This window comes from Sorex fumeus, unplaced genomic scaffold (genome assembly GCF_029834395.1).
Source record: "Sorex fumeus unplaced genomic scaffold, SorFum_2.1 ptg000098l, whole genome shotgun sequence".
Classification (NCBI taxonomy): domain Eukaryota; kingdom Metazoa; phylum Chordata; class Mammalia; order Eulipotyphla; family Soricidae; genus Sorex; species Sorex fumeus.
The window spans coordinates 87,722,631-87,748,800 of NW_026606155.1; the positions used below are offsets into that span (position 1 = coordinate 87,722,631).

General features: G+C 43.2%; 1 protein-coding gene across 1 annotated transcript in view; it reads left to right on the forward strand.

Moving 5' to 3' along the window:
* The window catches only part of WDR76 (WD repeat domain 76), a 59,669-nt gene extending 34,766 nt beyond the window's left edge, over positions 1-24,903 (forward strand). Inside the window, exons 6-13 of the mRNA XM_056133979.1 lie at positions 2,686-2,715; positions 5,414-5,503; positions 5,593-5,636; positions 12,839-12,992; positions 15,455-15,619; positions 20,021-20,208; positions 22,380-22,433; positions 24,518-24,903. Coding sequence (XP_055989954.1) covers positions 2,686-2,715; positions 5,414-5,503; positions 5,593-5,636; positions 12,839-12,992; positions 15,455-15,619; positions 20,021-20,208; positions 22,380-22,433; positions 24,518-24,770 — 978 coding nt within the window. The 3' untranslated portion in view covers positions 24,771-24,903. The remainder of the gene's footprint in view (positions 1-2,685; positions 2,716-5,413; positions 5,504-5,592; positions 5,637-12,838; positions 12,993-15,454; positions 15,620-20,020; positions 20,209-22,379; positions 22,434-24,517) is intronic.
* Positions 24,904-26,170: the final 1,267 nt, after the last annotated feature.

Genomic DNA, 26,170 nt, shown 5'->3' on the forward strand with positions numbered 1-26,170 from the left:
ACTGTCCGATGGCCTCTGGAGGATGACAGCCACCAAGTCGCCAAGAGGGAGCAGGCGGAGGGACAACACCCTTTCCTCCCTGAGGTGGCCCGGCGACAGTAACATACTGTGGAGTCCGGATGCATTTCTGCCAATAGCCGCTGGGTTTTGAGATTTGTTTCTGAGTCTCTGGGATCATGGCAGTTAAGCAGCTTGATCAGGAGCCAGAGAGGCCATTTGTGGGCGATGATTTGGGGTCTCGTTGGGGTGGGGAGGACAAGCCCGGCTCCACCCTCATCCCGTGAGGCCCTGTGTGTCTCGTCACTGGGGGCCCAAATGTGGCCTCAGATGGATGGTGGCCACTGGGCCGCCAGGGGGAGTAGGCCAAGGCACGAAACCTATTCTCACCTGGGTTGGCCCAGCACCGGTAGCCTACTGCAGAGACCAGACACATTTCTACCAAAAGCCACTGGGTTCTGAGATTCGTTTCTGAGTCTCTGGGATCATGTCCATTAAGCAGTTCAATCAGGAACCAAAGAGGCCTTGCCTCCAATTATATAGTTGAGCCGGAGGTGGTTTGTGGGTGTGTTTCCCACATACCTAACTTTTGGCTGTTTACTTTCTTAGTAAACTTTGCCCCAAGTTTTTGGGGTCTGGCCAAAGGCACAGCAGCAATTTTGGGGTATCTGGAAGTCTAAAGGCGCCATGAGGCTGCTGATGCACTCGCCTCACAGGTACAGATTGACCTGCTGGCGGCACCATACCCCCTGAAATTCCAAAATTTTAACAATTATATCTGGAGGGATTTCTGCCAAAACCTGCTGGGTTCCGAGATTTGTTCCTGAGTTTCTTGGATCTTGGTCGTCAAGCAGCTTGATCAGGAGCCAGAAAGGCCATTTGTGGGTGACGACTTGGGGTCTTGTTGGGATGGGGAAGAAAGGGCCGGCTCCACCTTCATTCTGAAAGTCCCCATGTGTCTCGTCACCGCGGGCCCAAACCTGACTGTCCAGTGGCCTCTGGAGGATGGCAGCCACCGAGCCGTCAAGGTGGAGCAGGTGGACGGACAGCACCCTTTCCCCTAGGCATGGCCTGGTGACAGTAACCTATTGCAGGGACTGGACGCATTTCTGTGAAAAGACGCTGGGTTCTGAGATTTGTTTCTGAGTCTATGGGATCCTGGCCATTAAACGGCTTGATCAGGAGACAGAGAGGCCATTCGTTGGTGGCAACTCGGGGTCTTGTTGGGGTGGGAGGGAAGGGCCGGCTCCACCCCCATCCTGTGAGACCCTGTGTGTCTCGTCACTGAGGGCTCAAACCTGACTGTCCGATGGCCTCTGGCAGGAGCAGGTGGAGGGACAGCACCCTTTCCCTCCTGGGGTGGCCGGCAAAAGTAACTTACTGTGGGGTCTGGAAGCATTTCTGCCAAAAGTTGCTGGGTTTTGGGATTTGTTTTTGAGCCTCTGGGATCATGCCCATTAAGCAGCTTGATCAGGAGCCAGATAGGCCATTCATGGGTGGTGACTCGGGGTCTTGTTGGGATGGGGAGGAAAGGGCCGGCTCCACCCCCATTCCATGAGGCCCCATGTGTCTCATCACTGCTGGCCCAAACCTGACTCTCCAGTGGCCTCTGGAGGATGGCGGCTACCGGGCCACCAGGGGGAACAGGCCAAGGCACGAAATCTATTCTCACCTGGGCTGGCCCAGTGCCTGTAACCTGCTGCAGGGACTGGACGCATTTCTGCCAAAAGCCATTGGGTTTCGAGATTTGTTTCTGAGTCTCTGGGATCATGGCCATTAAGCAGTTTGATCAGGAACCAGAGAGGCCATGCCTCCAATTATATAGCTGAGCCGGAGGTGGTTTGTGGGTGTGTTTCCCACATACCTAACTTTTGGCCATTTACTTTCTTGGTAAACTTTGCCCCAAGTTTTTGGGGTCTGACCAAAGGCACAGCAGCAATTTTGGGGTATCTGGAAGTCTGAAGGCACCATCAGGCTGCTGATGCACTCACCTCACAGGTACAGATTGACCTGCTGGCAGAACCATATCCCCCCATGTTGTGCTTTTTTGTTTGTTTTGGGGTTGCACCCAACAATGCTCAGGGATTATTCCTGGCTCTGCTCAGGGATCACTTGTGGTGGTGCTCAGGAGTATGGGATTCTGGGGATCGAACCCAGGTCAGCCACATTCACTCTACCTCTGTGCTCTCCCCCTCCCCTCGCCTATGTTGTATTTTTATACAATCAGTGGAAAGAATTTTGTGTATTAAAATTATTGTCTAAATAGGTTGTGATGTTATGAAAACATCATCATCAACATCACAACCTATTTAGACAATAATTTTAATACACAAAATTCTTTCAAACATCAGCCAAGCGGCACAAATGCTGGCCGACTTTGACCGTGAGTGTGGAAAGGTAGGACTACAGCTGAATCTCACGAAGACAATGTTTATGCGAAACAGCCTTGTTCCTGACGCCCCATTCGCTCTCAATGGAACGACCATCTCCGAATGCAACAGCTATGTGTACCTAGGTCGAGAAGTCAACATGACAAATGACCTGGCACCCGAGCTGCGCAGGAGGAAGAGAGCGGCTTGGAACACCTTCAAGAACATCGAAGAAATAGCTAAGAGGATGAAGAACCTCCGGCTCCGGGCACATCTCTTTGATTCCACTGTTCTTCCTGCATTAACATATGCCTCAGAGACCTGGGCCCTACGCAAACAGGATGAGAACGCTATTCAGGTCTCCCAAAGAAGAATAGAAAGAGTTATGCTTGGAATATCACGTTTCACTCAAATGAGAGAAAGAATCCGGAGTTCTGACATCCGTCGACGATCAAGAATCAGGGACGCTGTCTCATTTGCCAAGGCGTCGAAAATCAGATGGGCTGGTCACGTAATGAGATTTAAAGACGACCGTTGGACTAGAGCTGTTACTGATTGGATTCCACGGGATGTCAAAAGACCGCGTGGCCGCCCACCTACCAGATGGTCAGACTTCTTCATCAAGATCATGAACGATCGGTTTGAGGCCCTTCATGTTCCCGGAGCGAACAGATGCCATTGGGCTACACTAGCACGCGACAGGGGCAAATGGAGATGTTACTGGCGCCCGCTCGAGCAAATCGACGACTAACGGGAAGTTAAGTGATTAAGTGATTAAGGTTGTGATTATTATTTTTTATTCAGGAACACTTACTGTTTTGAATACTTTATATCTAAGTGCTTAATTATATATTAAAAGATCTAATCAGTCTGCTTCTTTGGCTGCTGATTGCAAATTAAGGTACTTCAAATAGCAAATTAAGGTACTTCAAAATTGCAAGTTTTAAGTACCTTTGAATATTTTCTGCAACCTCTACAAACAATAAGAAATATATTTATATCATAACCCTTATGCCCATTCATATACACAACTGAAACAAAAATTTTGTGGAATGATGCACTTACTACATGTGATGTATCTTGGTATTTTCTGTAATTTCCACATTCATTGGAAACAGAGCTGGTAGCAATCTTTTGATTTCATGATCCCCAGGTCACGAAATATTCTGATTTCATGACCTTTTATTTGAAAAGTGATGGTGTCAGATAATAATAGTGAGTAATGAAATTGAAATGACTTAAGTAAATCCTCAGCAACTGCAATCTTGGCAGTATAACTTTGGACAAATTACTTCTCTGTTTCATTGATTGTCTTTTTTGTTTGTTTGTTTATTTTTGGGCCAATTGTTTTTAGCCTGACAATGCTCTGGGGTTACTCCTGGCTCTGCACTCAGGAATTATTCCTGATGTGCTCTGGGAACCATATGTGGTGCTGGGCATCGATCCCAGGTTGGATACTTGCAAAGCAAGTGGTACCTGCTGCTGTACTTGATAGTACCTGCTGTAGTCTGTCTTTAATATGTGTTTTCTCATTTTCTGCATTGTTGAGAGTCTAAAATGAGATAATACATGTTAATATTTTATAGAATACTTTTAATTGAACACTTTTCAAATGTGGTAACGTTGGTTTACAACAATTTTGTGTGTTTGTGTGGTGTTGGGGTTGAACCCGAGGCCTCATACATGCAAGGTAGGTGCTCTATTTCTGGAGTCGCATCCCTGGCTCACCAATACTTGTTTTAGGAGAACAAGCTCATACTTCACATGTATTTAAAAAGTTTTAGTTGAATTCCTGTGAGATACACATTTATAAGGTTAATGATTGGGTTTCAGTCATATTATCTTCCAACACCTGTCCCTTCACCAGAGTACATTTACCACCACTAATGTTCCCAGTTTCCCTCCCATGCCCCTGCCTGCCTCTGTGACAGGTATCTCCTTCTCCTTCTCCTTCTCCTTTTTCTCCTCCACCTCTGCCTCCTGTCCCTCTCCCTCCCTCCCTCCCTCCCTCCCTTCCTCCCTCCCTCCCTTCCTCCCTTCTTCCCTCTCTCTTCTTCCCCTCTCTCCTTCCCTGCTACTTTCCTTTTGGGCATTATAGTTCTGCAGTACAGACACTGAAAGGTTATCATGTATATCCCTTTACCTGGGCTGGAGTGATAACACAGGGGGTAGGGCGTTTGCCTTGCACGCAGCCAACATGGCCGACCCGAGTTCGATTCCTCTGCCCCTCTCAGAGAGCCTGGCAAGCTACCGAGAGTATCTGGCCCACATGACAAAGCCTGGCAAGCTCCCTGTGATGTATTCAATATGCAAAACGCAGTAACAAGAAGTCTCACGATGGAGCCGTTGCTGGGCCCGCTTGAGCAAATCGATGAACAACGGGAGAACTGTGACCGTGATCCCTTTACCTACTTTCAACACTCAGTTCAGAGTGATCATTTCTAATTATTATTTGTCATACTGGTCTCTTCTCTATCTGTAATTGCCCTTTGTCCCCCACACACATGTGGCAAGTTTACAACCATTAGCCTGTCCTCCTGACTCTGATTTTCCTGACTTATACTATAGACTCATACTATTTCAAATGTATTTTTTTGATGCCACATCTACCACCAAAATACTATTCGTCCTCCACTATAATCCACTGGATCTTCTCTATTCCTTACCCCATTTTAGTTCTCTTGTAAGAATCCAGCTGTTTTTTTTTAATGGGCTTAGAAGGGTAGTCAGGGATACCTAGTGGTACTCAGGGGGCCTTGGGACCACTTGGCAGTACCTGAAACTTGGTGCTTGAGCTCACATTGCTGTTGGGGACCACCAGGGCCACTCAGGGCTGCTTGGTGAACCCAACTCAGGGCCTTGTAATACATATGCTGCCTATTAAACTATACCTGACCCAGTATCCAAATCCAGAACAGTGTGAAATCCTGTCTTTAAATGCTAACATTTGTCACCTTTGTTATTGATATTTGAAGTAAAGAATATTAAGAAGCTTATGTTGTTGGGCAGAGCAGCAGTCAACCTTTTTTTCTTATTTTTAATAACAGCCTTCATTACCTCCTGGACCTATAGAAATGTCTCTTGAAAATAGTGAACTATTTAAAGGATTTCTACACATTTGGGAAGAAGTGAATAAGGTAGAAGGCTGACAGCTTTTGGGATGATATATTAAAGAGTTTTCAGTGCATATATTAACGTAGTACTTTGGTTTCTTCTATTGTTCTAGACAAGGAGTAAGAGTACCAAGAAAGAATCATCCAGCATAAAAAGGTGAGTTTTAAACTCCTTGTTTTTGATTTACCTTTTCTGAGATCCTTCAATTTATAAAGATGTAGATACCATTAAGGTTAATTTTATAAATGATATGGAAAATTATGATAAAAAAATCACTGGAGGGGCCAGAGGATTAGTACAGTGAGTAGGGTGCTTGCCGTGCATGCATCTTACCCAGGTTCAATCCCTGACACCTATATAGTCCCTCAAGCTCTGCCAGGAGTGATCCCTTGAGTGCAGGGCCAGGAGTAGGCCCTGAGCACTGCAAAGTGTGGCATAAAAAACAAAACAAAAAATAAATCACTGGGGCTGGAGTGATAGCACAGCGGGTAGGGTGTTTGCCTTGCACGCAGCTGACCTGGGTTTGATTCCCATCATCCCATATGGTCCCCCGAGCACTGCCAGGAGTAACTCCTGAGTGCATGAGCCAGGAATAATCCCTGTGCATTGTCGGGTGTGACCCAAAAAGCAAAAAAAAAAAAAAAGAAAAAAAAAAAGAAAAAAATCACTATATTAAAAAATATCACTGGTTATTCTAAAAAGTTATTGTGTGAGGATGAGCATATATGCTTTAAAGTGTTGTCAGCAGCTGTCCCATCCCATTATCCTGGAGTGGGGCAGGTGAGTTGCTTCACCTGCTCCAACAGAGCCCCGGCAGCCGAAAACCTCCAGAACTCAATCGCTGCTGTGCTCATGGCTGATCTCCACAGGCATGGATGAGCTTCATCCATGAGAGAACCTGCTGAAAAACCAGGTATATGGGATTTGTGACCAGTATCTTCAGGCTCACACAGCGTCATGAATGGGTGACCTTCCTCCATCTCTTTGCTCCTGGTAGTCTGGCGGTCACACCCATGAACTGTCTCTGGTGCCATATAAGCTCATTAATGGCCATGATCCAGAGATGTGTAAATAAGCCTCAGAAGAGGAAGAGAGCAGCATGCCATAGATATGCCTCTGGATCCCAAAGTCACCATCCAGTTAAAAATTTAATTCTAGCTGTATCACCCTATTTAAAATCTTAGAATTCCTGGACTGCACAGCCATGTGATATTTCATATTCTACAAGGTCTTAATGACTCCAGGGTGATACACTGTTTTGGATCATCTTTGGAGGATTATTCACAACAAACAATACATAATAAATTATTTCGGTCCTGATTTGGGGGCAGGTGTTGGGGATCAAGGTGGAATAATTCAAATTATGGTGGTAAGAAGGTGTAATGGTGGTGGGATTGGTATTAGAATAAGGTAAGGTAAAGGTAATGGCCCTCCCGTTGATCGTCGATTTGCTCGAGCGGGCCGAGTAACGTCTCCACTGGAGACTTTGTTGTATTAGAATATTGGATGTAATTAATTATTGTGAACAACTTTATAAAAATAAAATTAAAGGGACTGGAGTGATAGCACAGCAAGTAGGGTGTTTGCCTTGCATGCAACCGACCCGGGTTCAATTCCCAGCATCCCATATGGTCCCCTGAGTACTGCCAGGAATAATTCCTGAGTACAGATCCAGGAGTAACCCCTGAGCATCTCTGGGTGTGACCCCCCAAAAAAAACAAGAAAAAAAAAGGAAAAAATGCTGTCATGCACATTATCAATAGGGTATAAGTGTAACATGGAATAAGAGGTTTAGATCTTGAGTGCTATTTTCCACTGAAACTGGACAGATTTCACTTACTAACGATTCAAGTCTTTCATATAGTTACAATATTTGTTGGGGGGAATACACAATACAGTAAAACAATCGTATAGTCAAATTAGCAGTCTGAGAATGGAGCAGGGGTACAAACCCTCTCTTTTTTTCTGGAAACAGGCAAGCTAACAGAACAGCCATAGAGGTTCAAAGATTCTGTCACAGCTGTTTGTTAGTAGGGAAGAAACCTCTTCTCCTGAGGAGGGGTTCCAGGGTTCTTTGCTGCAGGAGACTTCGTTCAGGACACAGGTGTGAAGTCCGGTCATGATCTTAAATCTTGCCCAGTTTGATGCCCAAATTTATACCATATTTTAGAGATGAGTTATCAGTACCATATAGAGCTAGGTCATTTCTTTGAAAAAACCACAACATTTATTTACACTAATTTCTGAGAGAGCTGGGTCTTTATTTCTCTTTCTTCTCATATGTCTGCTTATATTGATGACATAAACCTTTCCTGCCCTTATCTCTGCATGTGTGTGCACCACTCAACACATTTTTTTTTTGTAGGAGTACTGCTATACAGCCACTGATTTGCTGATTGAATTGTGCATGAACTCCATCTTACTTTTTTTTTCATTTTTTATAATTTTATTTATTGAATCACCATGACAGCAGTTACAAAGCCTTTGGGTCCAAGTCTTGGTCATACAATGAAACACCTGTACCTTCACCAGTGCCCATTCACCACCACCAAAAACCCCAGTATGCCCCCATCCCACACCCTCCTCCTACCTGTGGGGCAGATGATTTCCACATTACTCTCTCTCTACTTTGATCACATTCAATATTTCGACACCAGACCCACCATTATTATTTGAGACTTTACCCCAACACTCAGATCTGCTGAAAAGGCAACAGCAGACAATTTGTGTTCTATTGCTGGTTATGAATAACATATGATGTCCCGTGGCTGCAGTAGGGCCATGTGATTTTGAAATTTTGAAATTTTGAAATTTTAACACTTAAATCTGGAGGGATCTCTGCCAAAAGCCACTGGGTTTCGAGATCTGTTCCTGAGTCTCCGGGATCATGGCCATTGAGCAGCTTGATGAGGAGCCAGAGAGGCTGTTCGTGGGTGATGGCTTGGGGTCTCATTGGGGTGGGGAGGACAGGCCCGGCTCCCCCCCATCCTGTGAGGCCCAACAAGTTTCGTCACTGCGGGCTTAAGCCTGACTGTCCAATGGCCTCTGGAGGATGATGGCAACCAAGCCGCCAAGAGGGAGCAGGCGGAGGGACAACACCCTTTCCTCCCTGGGTGGCCCGGCAACAGTAACGCACTGTGGGTCCAGACGCATTTCTGCCAAAAGCTGCTGGGTTTTGAGGTTTGTTTCTGAGTCTCTGGGATCATGGCCATTAAGCAGCTTGATCAGGAGCCAGAGAGACCATTCGTGGGCGATGAGTTGGGGTCTCGTTGGGGTGGGGAGGACAGGACCGGCCCCACCCCCATCCCGTGAGGCCCTGTGTGTCTCGTCACTGGGGGCCCAAATCTGACTATTCAGTGGCCTCTGAAGGATGGTGGCCACTGGGCCGCCAGGGGGAACAGGCCAAGGCACGAAACCTATTCCCACCTGGGCTGGCCCAGCACCAGTAGCCTACTGCAGGGATCGGACGCATTTCTACCTAAAGCCACTGGGTTCCAAGATTTGTTTCTGAGTCTCTGGGATCATGGCCATTAAGCAGTTCAATCAGGAACCAAAGAGACCTTGCCTCCAATTATATAGCTGAGCCGGAGGTGGTTTGTGGGTGTGTCTCCCACATACCTAACTTTTGGCTGTTTACTTTTTTGGTAAACTTTGCCCCTAGTTTTTGGGGTCTGGCCAAAGGCACAGCAACAATTTTGGGGTATCTGGAAGTCTGAAGGTGCCATGAGGCTGCTGATGCACTCGCCTCACAGATACAGACTGACCTGCTGGCGGCACCATACCTCCCACTCAATACATTTTTAATATATTCTTATGTATTGTTCTTATGTATATTATGTTCTTATATAATTTTGCATTATGCTTTTTTCATTAACATGCTTATATGTTGCTAGTATCTTGAAACTTTCTGAATGTGTGGTGCTTCATCTCATAGGCCCCTTGCCTTTCATCAGCTGGTGTCGGAATAGTGTCACTGCTTGTATTTTGATTTATCTGCATCATTAGGATATCAAACATATCTCCTGAATGCACATATTTTTTCTCAGCCAGATCAGTTATTACATATGAGATATATTAAATCAGCACCTAGTAAATGACTGAGTCCACACAAGTTTTGGGGGGCGTTGTTTTGGGGCCACACCCAGCAGTGCTCAAGGCTTATTCCTAGCTCTATGCTCAGGGATCACTTCTGGCAGTGCTCAGGGACCATATAGGGTGCTGGAACCAAACCAAGGCATGCCACATGCAAGGCAAACACTCTATCTGCTATCTCTCCAACCCCATTTACACACACACTTTTATATATTCTTATGTATTGTTCTTATGTATATTATGTTCTTATGTAATATTGTATTATGCTTTCTTAATTAACATGGTTAGATGTTGCTAGATTCTTTAAAATATTTGAATACTTGCATAATATTTCATTATGTTGGTGGGTTTTATTATTTTTGTTTTTTAAATTTTTAATTTACTATCCATGATGTAGACCATTACAAAGCTGTTTATGATTGGGTTTCAGTCATACAATGATCCAACACCCATCCCTCCAGCAGTGTACATTTCCCACCACCAATATTCCTGTTTTTCTCCACCATTCCCCAACCCCCTCTTACCTTCTCCACCACCCAGATCTTCCTCTATAGCAGGCACTTTCTTCTTTCTCTCTCTCCTTTTGTATTGCATTATAGTTTGCAATACAAGTACTAAGAGGTCATTGTGTTTGTTCAGTGCATTCAGTATTTTTATGTGGATGCGACTGCCAAGGATTTAGGAAGTACAGGGAGGTGCGCGGAGGTAACCCGTTCCAGTACCAAGAAAGCTTAGAGATTTTCGTCACAAAACCCTCATACCTGAATTATATCTGGGTGAGGTCCACCCAAGCCGGGGATATGGCAGTGATTTTAGATTGTGAAAGCAAGCGGCTGATGGAGGTTCTGCTTGGGCAGGCAGCAGGTTTACCTGTCCCCCTCCAATTTACCCTGGTCTGTTCAACCTTCATGGGTCTGAGATTAACTGTGGGTTTTGATCTCTTTTGAGATTTATTTATGGGTCTCTGAAACAAGGCTGATAAATGAGTTGTATAACTGAGTCGGAGGTGGTTTGTGGTTGGGCACCCACATACCTAACTTTTTGCCATTTAATTTCTTGGGAAACTTGGTCCCAAGTTGTTGGTGTCCAGCCAGAGGCACAGCAGCAATTTGGGGGTATCAGGAAACCTGAAGGTACCAGCAGGTACAGATTGAACTGCTGGTGGCACCAAACCCCCGGTAAGTTTTATTTAATCCCTTCTCATTCCCTTCATATTTGTAGTTTCATATTTGGTTTTCTGTATGCATATGATTATTGGAAGTAGTTATTTGTGATAAAGTATTTATTTAGCATAGATTCATAGATAAATCAAGTATTCTGAACATTTTATGACTTTTATTACATACTGCCAATTTTTTGGTGGGGGGTGCTCATTCCTGGCAGGGCTTGGGGGACCATATGAGGTGCTGGAGATCAAATCCTGGTCATTTGTGTGCAAGAGAAGTGCCCTACTTGCTGTACTTTTACTTCAGCCTAATTGCCAAATTATTTTTCAAAATCTTGTATGAATTTTTTGCTTCAAGCAATGTATATACACTAATAGCATTTATAAGTGAAAAAAGAATATCCTATTTAAAATTTTCTTAGTTTCTAGAAGATTAAATGTTTTAATTAATACATTTATTCATTGTATTAATTTTGGGGGAATTTTCTTTTACTTGCCTTGACTGTCGGGATTTTTTTTTCATTTTTTATAATTTTATTTATTGAATCACCGTGAGAGCGGTTACAAAGCTTTTGGGTCTAAGTCTCGGTCATACAATGAAACACTCGTACCTTCACCAGTGCCCATTCTCCACCACCAAAAACCCCAGTATACCCCCATCCCACACACTCCCCCTACCTGTGGAGCAGATGATTTCCATATTACTCTCTCTCTACTTTGGTCACATTCAATATTTCGACACAAGACCCACCATTATTATTTGAGATTTTACCCCAACACTCAGATCTGCTGAAAAGGCAACAGCAGACAATTTGTGTTCTATTGCTGGTTATGAATAACATATGATGTCGCATGGCTGCAGTAGGGTCGTGTGGTTTTGAAATTCCGAAGTTTTAACACTTAAATCTGGAGGGATTTCTGCCAAAAGCCACTGGGTTTCGAGATCTGCTCCTGAGTCTCTGGGATCATGGCCATTGAGCAGCTTGATGAGGAGCCAGAGAGGCCGTTCGTGGGCAATGACTTGGGGTCTCGTTGGGGTGGGGAGACAGGCCCGGCTCCACCCCATCCCGTGAGGCCCAACAAGTTTCATCACTGTGGGCCCAAGCCTGACTGTCCAGTGGCCTCTGGAGGATGATGGCCACCGAGCCGCCAGAAGGAAACAGGCAGAGAGACAGCACCCTTTCCCCACTGGGGTGGCCCGGTGACAGTAACCTCCTGCGGGGTCCGGACACATTTCTGCCAAAAGCCACTGGGTTTGAGGTTTGTTCCTGAGTCTCTGGGATCATGGCCATTAAGCAGCTTGATCAGGAGCCAGAGAGGACGTTCGTGGGCGATGAGTTGAGGTCTCATTGGGGTGGGGAGGACAGGACCGGCTCCACCCCCATCCCGTGAGGCTCTGTGTGTCTCATCACTGGGGGCCCAAACCTGACTGCCCAGTGGCCTCTGAAGGATGGCAGCTACTGGGCCGCCAGGGGGAACAGGCCAAGGCACAAAACCTATTCCCACCTGGGCTGGCCCAGCACCAGTAGCCTACTGCAGGGATCGGACGCATTTCTACCTAAAGCCGCTGGGTTCCAAGATTTGTTTCTGAGTCTCTGGGATCATGGCCATTAAGCAGTTCAATCAGGAACCAGAGAGGCCAATGCCTCCAATTATATAGCTGAGCCGGAGGTGGTTTGTGGATGTGTTTCCCACATACCTAACTTTTGGCTGTTTACTTTTTTGGTAAACTTTGCCCCTAGTTTTTGGGGTCTGGCCAAAGGCACAGCAGCAATTTTGGAGTATCTGGAAGTCTGAAGGTGCCATGAGTCTGCTGATGCACTCGCCTCACAGGTACAGATTGACCTGCTGGCGGCACCATACCCCCGGTTTATTTATTTATTTATTTTTGCTTTTTGGGTCACACCTGGCGGTGCACAGGGGTTACTCCTGGCTCATGCCCTCAGGAATTACTCCTGGCAGTGCTCAGGGGACCATATGGGATGCTGGGAATGGAACCCATGTTGGCTGTGTGCAAGGCAAACACCCTACCTGCTGTGCTATCACTCCAGCCCCTGTTGGGATTGGTTTTAATGTAAATTTTATTTTAAAAATTTCTCAGCTACAAAGCCAATTTAAATGGTATGGTCTTGTGTGAAGATACTATTTATAAAGTTACCAAGAGCCCAACATGCTCTTTGGCTATTCATCCATCAGAAAGTAGAACTTTGGTGGCAGCTGGGTTCAGAAATGGGCAAGTTGGACTTTGGGATTTGGTAAGTTATTAACTTTTTAAAAAAATATATTAAGTTTTGAAGAAAATAGTCTGAATTGTGGTTATGTATATGTACTTTCTCATTCATATTTTTTATAATTTTATTTATTTTTGTTTGGGGGCCATACCTAGCAGGGTTTGGAGAACCATACGGTGTAGGGAATGAAATCAGGCTTCCCTCATGCAGAGCATGAGCTCAGCTTGTTGAGCTATCTCTCTCTGGCCCTCCCACACATATTTAGTCTTCATTTAGTTCTGTAAGCTTCTCCAGAGCCTTGTAATTTCCTAAGTTTTGAAAGAGATAAAGATATCTCAATATGGGGCTGGCAAGCGATAGCACAGTGGGTAGGGTGTTTGCCTTGCATGCACCCAGCCTGGGTTCAATTCCCAGCATCCCATATGGTCCCCTGAGCACTGCCAGGAGTATTTCCTGAGTGCAGAGCCAGGAGTAACCCCTGTGCATCATCGGGTGTGACCCAAAAAGCCAAAAAAGAAAAAAAAAAAAGAAAAGATATTTCATTATATTAATGAGGTAACTTTTGACTCCCCAAAAGTTCCTAAGGAACTGGTGGCTAGGGAAATCAGTCAAGTGATTCAGGCATTGGAGCTTCGTGTTCTACCTTACTGGGAACAGGTTGTGGGGAGTGTGAACCAGAGAAAAAAGTACAGTGGTTAAGGTGCTTTCCTTGCATTCTGCTGACCTAGTTTGCCCAATACTGTATACGATGCTCTGCATGGTGGCAGAAGTACTACTGGCAAAACTTTTTTTTTTCCTTTTGGCCCACACCTGGTGGTGCTGAGGACTATTACTTCTGCTGGGCTCGGCAGACCATATGGGCAGACAAATTGGAACCCAGGTCGGCCACGTGCAAAGTAATCTTATCTGCTGCACTTTTGCTCCAGCCTGCGAACTATATGTATATATATATATTTTTTGCTTTTTTTTTTTAGTAACACCCAGCAATGTTCAGGGGTTACTCCTGGCTCTGCACTGAGAATTACTCCTGGAGGTGCTCAGGGGACTATATGGGATGCCAAGGATCGAACCCGGGCCGGCCGTGTGCAAGGCAAATGCCCGACCTGCTGTGCTATCACTCCAGCCCCTAAACAATATTTTAAAAAATATTTAAATTTTTAGAGAAATGTGAATTAAAACTTATTGATGGTTAAGTTTAGTCATGTAATATTTCAACACCAATCCCACCACTGGTATCAACTTCCCTCCACCAGTGTCCCCATTCTCCACCCCCTCCCCTACCTTGACAGGCAGTGATTCATGTTGCAGCTTAGATTTCATGTTTTCAGTGTTGTTGGCTTGTACCACTAATCTAATTGTACCACTTTCCCACATCATCAGTATAACCGGAGCTCTGACCCCTTTTCCCATGACCTCCCTTTCTCATCTTTTTCTGTCACCCCTTGATTTCTTTCCTCTTCTGTCTTCCTCCCTATACTCTGGAGTCAAGGATGATCTGGGCACTCTATCTTTACTACATTACATTTCTTCATCCATTATTCTATATTCCACAGGTAAGTGTGATCATTCTGTGTCCAAAAAATTTTTTTTAAAGATCCCAGGATTTATCACTTTGTGCCAGTACTTTATGAAATTGCGCTGGGACTGAGATGGTGTATCAAAAGTTCCTGACCCTTACGAACTTAAATACTCCAAATGCAGAGGCAGCAAAGTTTGTAAGGACATTGTTCACCGACCTAAAAAGCACACCAGTGGAAACACAACCTGAGTGGGAGACTTTGACATCACACTTTCACCATTAGGTCAGCCAGACTGAATATTAAAGAAACAAGATCCCTAAATGGAAAACTGAAAGAACTGGGATTAATTGACACATACATATCCACTGCCTTGACAGTCTATTTAAGCAGGTTACATAGGGGCTAGGTCCTCTGTTTATATAGGTAAGGACTTTTCTGAGCTCCAGTAAGCCCCTGTGGCTTCCCAGCAGCTCTTAGAGGGTTTGTTCTGACTTTTGAATGGGATATTAGATATAGACTGAAGAAAAATCTGGCACTGGAGCACAGCAGTAGGGCGTTTGCCTTGCACATGGCTGACCCGGGTTCCATCCCCACATCCCATTTGGTCCTCCGAGCCAGCCAAGAGTGAGCCCTGAATACTGCAAGGAGTGGCCCCAAAACCAAACAAACAAATCTGAATATAAGTAAAAAATAAGTATAAATAAAAGGATAATATAGATAAAAGTGTATCAATAAGATAATGATCTGGGCCGGAGCGATGGTACTGCGTTTGCCTTGCATGCAGTTGACCTGGGTTTGATCCCTGGCATCCCATATGGTCCCCTGAGCATTTCCAGGAGTAACTCGTGAGCATCGAGTTACATCTTACCAAAAAGAAAAAAAAAGATGTAATGATTTAATGATAATATTACAGTTTTTCGTTTTTCCCCCTTCCTTTTCCTCACATCTAATTCTCTTTCGACTCAGGAACCTAAAAAAGATGGAGTTTATGTTTTTCAACCTCATAGCCAGAAAGTGAACAGTATTTACTTCTCACCTGCCAATCCGGCCCACTTATTATCTCTGAGCTATGATGGCACATTACGGTGTGGGGATTTTTCAAGAGCTGTTTTTGAAGAGGTAAATATTAATGTGTTTACTTGCGAATTTCATTGATATTCATGATTCTTTATGAAATGATTTTACCAATTAGATTGGACAAGATGATATATAAAAGGAACTATAGAAGTACACTGCCTGAGTTCAAATCCAGACTTACTTGTGTGACAAGTTATGTAACCTCTTTGCGCCTCAGTTTCCTTAGCAGTGAAATGGAACAGTATCTTATAGGGTAATCATGTAGATTAGATGAGTCATTGATACAGATAAATAACTTAGAGTTCTGGCACAGTGTTTCTTTTTTCTTTTCTCTTTTTGTGCTTTTGGGTCCACAGTGCTGATGTTTGAGGGCTACTCCCAGCTCTGTGCTCCAGGATAATTCCTGGTGGTGCTCAGAAGACTATGTGGTACTGGGGATGGAACCCAGGCCTTCAGCATCACTGTATCACTGTATCACTGTCATCTCATTGTTCATCGATTTTCTCAAGCAGGCACCAGTAACGTCTCCATTTGTCCTAGCCCTGAGATTTTGGCAAGTGCCACATTGGAGGCTCTTTCAGGGTCAGGGGAATGAGACCCATCATTGTTACTGGGTTTTGGCATATCAAATATGCCACGGGGAGCTTGCCAGACTCTGCCATGTGGGCAGGACACTCATGGCAGCCTGACGGGTTACTGGACAATAAAAAGTCACCCAGCTGCAAATGTGGCTGCGCGCTTCCGGGAGCTTGGTTTTATAGTCTCTGGGTCTTGGCCGTTGATGGGATTACATGGCATAGGGGCGGGGGGAGGTGTGGGGGGGTAGTTGGTGGGTGTAAGGCCCAGCTACTGGAAGATGGGGGATCTGGCTGGAGGAGGTCCAGTCCCGATCCCAGCTGCCTTGGAGATCTCAGCCCTGGTTCCGACACACCTGGGTTTCTCTGTCGGTTCCTTCATGTGTGAGGCTCATCCAAGCGTGTAGAGAGTGGTCTTAAGCATGGCTGTAGCTGGTTCCGGAGGTTTTCTGCTGCCGGAGCTCTGCTTGGGGCAGGGAGGGAAACTCAACCCGCTTCCCTCCAAGGGGCCCCAGTGAGGACAGCCAGGCACGGAGGCAGGAAATATAAAGCAATATTCAGTTCTTTGAGCTATCTCTTTGACCCTGTATCTTCTATTTTTTGGTGGGGGCGTCTACTATACCCAGTAGTGTTTTATTTGGGGGGGGGGGCGGGGAGGGACTACTCAACTTGTGGTGCTTAGGGGTTGCTCCTAGCAGTGCTCAGAAGACCATCTGTTAGTGATCAAATCTGAGTCTCTTGCATATATAAAGCATGTTTTCTAGTCCCTTGAGCAAACTCTTGGTACTTTGAAAAAAGCTTTTTAAAAAATTTTTCTTTGCCGGGGCAGATGTGGGAGTTAGGCCACACCACCCGTACTATCTCTCTGTCCCCTAAAGCAGGTTTTTTTTTAATTTATTAAGATGGGGCACACTCAAATGTGCTCAGAATTTGCTCCTGGTTCTGCACTCAGGGATCATTTGTGGAGGGCTTGGGGGCCCATATATGGTGCTGGAGATTGAACCTGGGTCTGCTGAGTGCAAGGCAAATAGCCTATCTGCTGTACCATCCCTTTGATCTCTGTAATTATTTTTTTTGATCTCTGTAAGTTTTTGAGACCAATATTGATATTTCAAATCTTTATCAGAAATAGGCTATAAATCATTGAGTAAGTATTTGATAAAGATTTCTTACAAGCTGTTTAATGGTCACACTTTGTGACCAAACATCATAGCTGTGAGTCATCTAAGTTATTCTATTATGTATTTGCTTGTTTCATTAAATTTAGATTTTGAAATTAAAAAATGCATTTATATTTATCATCCTCTTAGTAATCATTTTAAAAAACAGTTTACTGAGATATAATTCTATAGTTTGCCCATTTTGAAATAAAATCTAATGATTTTTAAAAGTGTATTATAGAATTCTAAAGCCATTACTACAATCTAATTTTTGAAAAAAATTGTGGGGTCTTTGGGCAGTGGTTAGAGGCTGTTCCTGGCTCTGTGCTCAGGAGTGTCGCTCACTCTTGAGGATCTAACCAGGGTCTGCTGCATGCAAGACAAGCATCCAATCTTCTGTTCTGCCTTTCCTGCCCAAGAATGTTGCTTTTATTTATTTTTGTTTTTGTTGTTGTTGTTGTTGTTGGCCTCATGAAGGCTAGTGCCCTACCTACTGTCTCTTCAGCCCCTATGTATCTTTTTTTTTTTTTGAGCAGGACTCACCCAATTATGTTCAGGGCTACTACTGGTTCCGTGCTCAGGGAACATTCCGAGTGGTGCCAGGGATTGAACCTGGGTTGGCCACAAGCAAGGCAATCACTTTACCTGCTAGAGTCTCTCTTGCTTCTAAATGAATTGTTGGGTACAAGGGAATAATCATGAAACATTGGATATATGTAGCACTGTAGCACTGTCCTCCCATTGTTCATTGATTTGCTCGAATGGGCACCAGTAACATCTCCAATGTGAGACTTGTTGTTACTGTTTTTGGTATATCGAGTGTGCCATGGGGAGTTTGCCAGGCTCTGCAGTGCAGGAGGAATACTATTGGTAGCTTGCCAGGCTCTCTGAGAGGGATGAATCTGGGTCGGCCACATGCAAGGCAAACGCCCTACCTGCGGTTCTATTGCTGTAGCCCTTGGGTATATGTACCCTTATTAACTGTCCAACATTTGTGTCTATTTATACTTCTAAATAGGGTGCACATTTAACCATTTATCTTTACTGGTGTAGTTACTTAGTCTGGGCTGGAGCGATAGCACAGCGGTAGGGCGTTTGCCTTACAAGCGGCCAACATGGCCGACCCGAGTTCGATTCCTCCGCCCCTCTCGGAGAGCCCGGCAAGCTACCGAGAGTATTCAATATGCCAGACACAGTAACAACAAAGTCTCCAATGGAGACGTTACTGGGCCCGCTCGAGCAAATCGACGATCAACGGGAGGGCCTTTACCTTACCTTTACCTTTTATTTGATGGGGGTTATTCCCAAGCAGCACTCAGGAGAGGCTGGGGCTCTTCTCAGTGATTCTCAGCCAATTGGGCCTGTGGTTCAATGTGAGGGCCCAAAGATGTGGTGCTTCTGGGAACCACCAGGACCATACTTGGTGGTGTTGGGAGTGGGGCCTCCTTGACTACACCTACTGATGCCTGGGAGCACCGTTGTGGGCTGAGGAGCTAATCAAGGTCAACTGCATGTAAGGCAAGCACCTTTACCTCAATACCATCTCTCTGCTACTGAGATTTCTTTTTGATTTGCTTTTGTTTTGGGACCATAACACCTCATGATGCTGAGGGCTTATTCCTGGCTCTGCACTCAGGGATCACTCCTGGAGGGTCTTGGGGACTATCTGTGGCACTGGGGATTGAATCTGGGTCAGCCACTTGCAAGGCAAGGCAAGAGCCCTACCTGCTATACACACTCAGTCCTCTGATTTCTTTTTAAATGAGTCGTTTGCACTTACTAGCAAAAGTGTTGAAACAACTGCATAGTTCTGTTTTTCTTGGCATCAGATTAATGCCAAAATTAATTTTCTTTTGAGAAGAAAATTTCATTATTATTATTATTATTTTTTGCCACATCCAGTAGTGCTTAGGAGCTACTTCTGGCTAGGTGCTTGGGGGTAGCTCCCAGTGATGCTTGGAGGACTATGTGGAGCCAGGAACCCAACTCTGGCCTCATGCTGCAAAGCGTGAAATCCAGTCCTTTGAACTGTCTTGCCTATTGAGAAGAAAACTCTAAATTGCAATAGAGATTTTCAAAAAAGTTACATATATGACTTTTAACTTGTTTGCGTATGTTAACTTTTACTTTTTTTCTTGGAGAAATTAGAAAGCCCACCCAAATCTTGTCTCTCTACCCACTGTTTTTGCTTTTGGTTTTTGGGCTGCCACCTGGCAAAGCTTAGGGGTTACTCCTGGCTCTGCACTCAGGAATTATTCCTGGTGGTGCTTGCGAGACCATATAGGATGCTAGGGATCAAACCCTGTTTGACTGCGTGCAAGGAAAACAATCCTACCCTCTGTATTCTAGCTCTGACCCCTCTATCCACTATTTTTTTAAAATTTCTATATCTGCTGTAGGAGTTTTTGAATTTTTTCTAGTATACTTTTTAATCTATGCCAGTGTTTGTAAAATTAATACAGAAGATTAGAGGATTCTGTCTTGTCAATGCAGCAAAATTGTCTCATTTATGTTAAAAACTATTTTTTCTTCTTTTTGGTCAATTCTGGTCAAGGGGGTACATCTGGCTCTGCACTCAAGAATCACTCCTGACAGTGTTCAGGGTACCATATGGAATGCTGGGAATTGAACCTGAGCTGACTGTATGCAGGGCAAATGCCCTACTGGCTGAACTATCACTCCAGTCCCTCAAAACTATAGAGAATCACACCATGTACTAGAATGGCAACACTGGGCATACTTGTTCTCATTACAGAGGTATTAATATCTATGATGCAAGGTACCTAAATTCAGAGAGAAGTCAGCCTTTGACTTCTTTGACCGGACATAAGAAGAGCCCTTCTTCTGCCTACTTTTCACCTCTTACTGGTAACAGAGTAGTGACCACGTGTGCTGATTGTTCACTGAGGTAAATTGGAAAGAAAAAATGTGTTACAGAATCTAGAGTCTCTAGCCACTGTATCAGTAAACCAGAAATATTGTGAAACTAATTAATGTGAAACTATTAGTGTTACGGTTTAGTTGCCATGTCTAGGTCCCTAGGGATCAATGACTTGTACTTGATGGATTTTCAGCAGTTTGGGGCCTGAAAATTTCTTTGAGATTGGCAAGGAGGATCTGAATCTACCCTGGAGAGTTTCTGTCTTTTCCAAGTCCCAGTGAAACGAGACTTTGTGCTATCTTGCATAGGAAATCATTTTAGCATAGCGAGTAGCTTACTTTAATGGCAGGGGTGTGACCTGCAGGGTTTTAAAATTTTTTTTATTTTTGGTCTTTGGGCTATACCTGGAGATACTTGACAGTTCTCTGTGGTTTATATGGGATGCTGGGGATTAAACCTAGGTTGACTGCATACAAGGCAAGTGTCCTACCTGCTTACTATCTCTCCAGTCCCTGTGGTTGAGAGCAAGTTATAGAGTCCCAAGTTATGGACAGACAGAAAAGATAATGGAAACGAGGCTTTTATACTAAACTTCTATACAAACTACTAGCTGCAAGATTACAGTTTTGGTATCTTGCCTCAGCTATTTCCTGAAAGTGTATTTAAAAGTTAATGTAGGGGTCGGAGAAATTATACAGCAGGTAAGGCACTTGCCTTGCAAGCAGCCAATCTGGGTTTGATCCCTGGTATCCTAAATAATTCCCTGAGCCTGCCAGGGTGGTTTTTAAGTGCAGAGTCAGGAGTAACCCCTGAGGACCACTGGGTATGGCCCCCAAACAAAAAATAAATAAATAAATGAATATGCCTTGGGGAAAAAGTGTAATATAAAAAATAATATAGGAAATAATACCTGTAAAAATAGATGTGACAAGCATTAAACCTTAAACTGAAAAGTGAAGTTTTCTTCTTAGAATCCCTGATTTTGCTTAACATTACAAGCCTTTCTCTGTTTCTAAAATCTGTAAAGTGATTTTAGAATTCATTTATTATTAAGTATCTGTGGACCACTCTCTTAAAAAGCTTCTGATTTCTGTTTAGACCTGCTACTTGGGAAGAGTACAGTCTTCTCAAGAAGAGGGAGGGACTGGAGTGGTAGTACAGTAGGTAGGATTTTTGCCTTGATCCCCTGGAAATTATACTATCAGATCCTTAATCGATATGTCTCATGGGGAAATTACCCTTGATATGTACCTGTACTTAGAAGTTATTATTTGTCCATTTTCTACTACATCCTTTAAAACTTGTTGCTGTGGATCTGAATATAGGTTTAGAATCTAGGTAATCACTTTCACTTAATCACTTAATCCCCGTTATTCATCGATTTACTCGAGCGGGTGCCAGTAACGTCTCCATTCATCCCGGTTGCGTGCTAGCGTAGCCCAATGGTATCTGTTCGTTCTAGGAACATGCAGAGCCTCAAACCGATCATTCAGGGTCTTGACGAAGAAGCTGACCATCTTGTAGGTGGGCGTCCACGTGATCTTTTGATGTCCCGTGGAATCCAATCAGTAATGGCTCTAGTCCAGCGGTTGTCTGTAAACCTCATTACGTGTCCAGCCCATCTGATTTTTGATGTCTTGGCAAATGAGACAGCGTCCCTGATTCTTGAGCGTTGACGAAGATCAGAACTCCGGATTCTATCTCTCATTTGAGTGAATCGTGATATTCCAAGCATAGCTCTTTCGATTCCTCTTTGAGAGACCCGAATAGCATTCTCATCCTGTTTTCGTAGGGTCCAGGTCTCTGAGGCATATGTTAATGCAGGAAGAACATTAGAATGTAAATTTTAAATTTGGAGTAATAATGTTTAAACAAACTATTTCCACACAAAACTATAAGCACTGAATTTTGCAAAATCCTGTTGGGCTCAGGGGCTATTTCTGGCTCTGCATTATGGGGTGCTAGTGATTGAACCAGGGTTGTCAAAAGCAGTGTATGCAAGGCAAGTGCAATACCTCTTATAATATCTCTCTGACCCTCTCCTTGTTTTACTGACTGAATTTTTTTGTAAATAGATCCTGTATATTTAAATAATCATATTTCATATCATAACATGCTTGTTAAATGCATTGTTGTTATTTTAGAAAAAATTTAAGAATAGTAAAAAGACCATTATTTTATTCTTTATTATTTTGCAGAATCTTTGATAGCAGCTGTATGTCCTCTAGGATTCCTCTTTTTACCATTATAAGGTAGGTTTCTATATACCAAGTGTAGTGTATATGCATAGTTCCCTTGTTAGAGTGTATACACTAGACATTGGACTATCAAAGACATTCAGAGTTCTGATCTTTGAATTGCATTCTTTAAATTTCCCAGGTTTCTAGTTTCTGTCTTGTTCAAAAGAGCTCTTGCATCTAGATTCCCTGTATTTAAAAAGTCAATCTCTTTATATACTTGGCTGTTCTCTGTAGGTGGAAGGTTATTTCTGTTAAGGTAAATGACTTTAACCTAAGTTACTCATGTTATAAAGAAGACTAACTTAACTGCTAATTAAGCATCTTGAATTCTTATTTATTTGTACTTGTTTTTTCCAGGCCAACAGAGGCTATCTAGGTTGTTTCTACCCTCTTGGGTACTGTGAGAATGCTACAGTGAACATGATCACACACAGATCTCTTTAAGATATGCTTGGAATCTTTTTTTTTTTTTTTATAATGTAGGAGCACTGCCACTGATTGATTAAGCTGATTGAATTGGGCATGAACTCCATGCTTGGAATCTTTTGGATATATACCTATAAGGGGGATTTGGATGGATCAAATAGTAATTCTGTTTTGCATTTTTAAAAATGATTGTTTTTACTTCTCTTCCCCTCTGTCCCCTCCCCTCCTCCGCCCTTTCCTTCTTCCCATTCCCCTTCCTCTCCTTTCCATCCTTTCCCTTCCCTGTGGTTTTGAGATTGCCTCACGAACTTCACTCATCATGGTTCTTTACATATGTATCCACATAGCAGCATATTGTCTGATTTCCTCTTTTCTTAAAGTCGAGTAGTATTGCAGTGCCATAGTTTGTTTGTCCAGTCATCTGTTCTTGGTCACTTGGGTTGTTTTCAGATTTTGGAAATTTGAACAGTGCTGCAATGAACATAGGTGCCCAAATGTCTTTTCTAGATAGTTTTTGGGCCCTATGGTAGATGACAAGAAGTGGAATTGCTGGGTCATATGAAAGCTGAATTCCCTAATTTTCCATATTGTTTTCCAAAAAGACTGGACCAGTAGACAGACATTTCCACCAGCAGTGGAAGAAGGACCCATCTGAATATTAATTTTTCTTTCTGTGGCATCATATGTGCCTTCTTTTCTGATTTTTATACATTCTTTTTCTTTAATTAAGGGCCTGTTAATTTTGATGATCTTTTCAAAATGCCAACTCCTTAGTTTATTTTTGTTGTCTTTCTATTCTTTCATTCGTCTGTTTTAATCATTAGTAGTTGCTTCCTTCTGCTAACTTTATGGTTTAATATGTTATTATTTCAGTTGCTTGAGGTGGTTCAGTTGATTTAAATACTAAAACATGTTTTTCTTGCTATAAATTTTTCTCTTATACACTGCTTCCCATACATTGTCAGATGTTGAGGTTTCATTTGTTTCCATATATTTTCAAGTTTTCCTTGAGATTTCTTTGATTCCCAGATGTATTTGGGGGGTGAGTAGGGGTCACACCCAGTCATGCTCAGGGCTGTGTCTGGCTCTCTGCTCAGGGAACCCTGACTATGCTTGGGAAATCATATGTGGTGGTGGGATCAATTCGGGGTCAGCCACCTATAATGCAAGCACCTTATATCCTGTACTAGCTCTCTGACCCTCAACTGTATTTTTTTGAAGTTGTATGGAATATAAAGCAATTTCAAAGTTTTATTTTTATCAGAAGAACAAAAATACTGAAAGTATTTTGTATTCTTGAAAAAACAGCCATAACATAGATTTTTCATTTCTAGGGCTTTTGTTTGAATGTTATAATTTTTTAAAATGGGGGGGGGATATTCTTATTAATCTAAAACAGTGAGGTAAAAGATGCTATTGCTGCAGAGAACTTAAGTGCTATGTACTGAGCACTCTGCTTGTCTAGGATATTCAAAGATTATATTGTCATTGTATCCTGAGTTTGTTTCATAGTTAAGGATGAGATCAGATTGTGGTAACTAGATCACTCCGATAAGAAACTTGATAGAGTTGATAGAGAAAAAACAGTGTTCAGGAGCAATGCCATCTTGACCCTCTGTTGCTACCATGAGTTGCTTAACCATCCTTTTAAAAAATTGTTCTTTCACTAGGCCCCATATGATCACAAAGCGATGGCTGATCAGATTCCAAGCCGTGTGGGACCCTAAACAAAAAGACTGCATAATAATTGGCAACATGGCTTATCCACGACGGGTGGAAATCTTCCACGAGACAGGAGAGCTGGTGCATGCTTTTACTGATAAATTCCTGGCCTCTGTGTGTTCCATCATTGTTATGCACCCAACTCAGTATATTTTGGCTGGAGGTAATGCTAGTGGGAGGATACATATTTTTATGAAATGAGAAATCTAGGTTTTTGGTTTAATACCACCAATTTGTTCAAACTAATCAGTATCTAAAGAACCTGCAAGTTCATACGATTTATCATTTCACTTGGTAATTGTTTTTTATTAGTAAGAACCGAGAGCAGAATGGTTTTTTTCGGTTGGTTTTTTATTTTTGGACTACAACTGACTGCGCTTAGGGGTTACTCCTGGCTTGACACTCAAGGATTATTCCTTGCAAACCCAGGGGACCATCTGAGGTGTCAGAAATTGAACTCTCATTGGTCAGTGGTTGCGTGCAAGGCAAGCATCCCTACATGCTATACTAGATCTCTGGTCCTGTGTGGGAAGTACATATTTTTAGTTGGAGAGAAGATTTAGAAGGTATGTTTATAAGATTTGTAGGAGGTTGTGATGCCTTTTGCATTTATAATCAAGCAGAATATTGAAAAATTTGTATAAATTGTAAAGCTTTGAATGATCAATATTAAAGGTTTTTGTGGCACTTTCATGGTTTTGATTTTATAGTAATTTATGATTTATAGTTTGTAGTGAATATTTCTACATTCACATACTGGAAGGGTTTCTGCAAGGTTTCTGCAAATAATTTAGTGATTTTGAAACTTTCAGTTTTCTTTCTTTTGTTTGTTGACCACACCTGGTGATGCTCAAGGGCTACTCCTGGCTCTGCACTCAGAAATCACTCCTAGTGTTGCTGCGGGACCTTATGAAGTACTGGGGATTGAATCCTCATTGATCACGTGCAAAGCAAGTACCCTACCTGCTGTATTATCTCTTCAGTCCCCAAAAGTTCAATTTTCTTTTAACCAAGAATACTGCATGTGCCTCTTCTCTCTGCTCCCTTTTAAATAAATCACACATGCAATCCCAGGTAATTGCTGAGACACATTGGCTCACTTGGAGGACGTGGGTCTGTGTGCTTGTTCTCTTCCCGTTCTTGTGAAGGGAAGTGAGGCCAGGCTATAGGGCTGTGAAGTATAGGGTTTGGATCTCTTCATTCCTGCCATTTATTCAGTGTGAGGTAGTTCAAATTCAGCTATTTACCTGAAATAAATGTAGGGGCTGTGACTACTGTTTTAAAAAATACAATGGAAGAACAGTAATAAATAGAAATTAGAGGGCCAGAGAAGATCATATAGGAGTTATCTGGCACTTGTCTGGCTCGTGCTGATTTTGGTTCAATCCCTGGTACTATATGGTCCCCTGAGGCTACAGCTGGGAGTAACTCCTTATCATTTCTGGGTGTGGCCCCCCAAGTATCAGAAACTAGAGTAAACATTGTCTTGTGAAGCTTACATATATATATAATATACATATACATATACATATAAAATGAATGTATATATGTCACTGTCCTTCCGTTGTTCATCGATTTGCTTGAGCGGGCCCAGTAACATC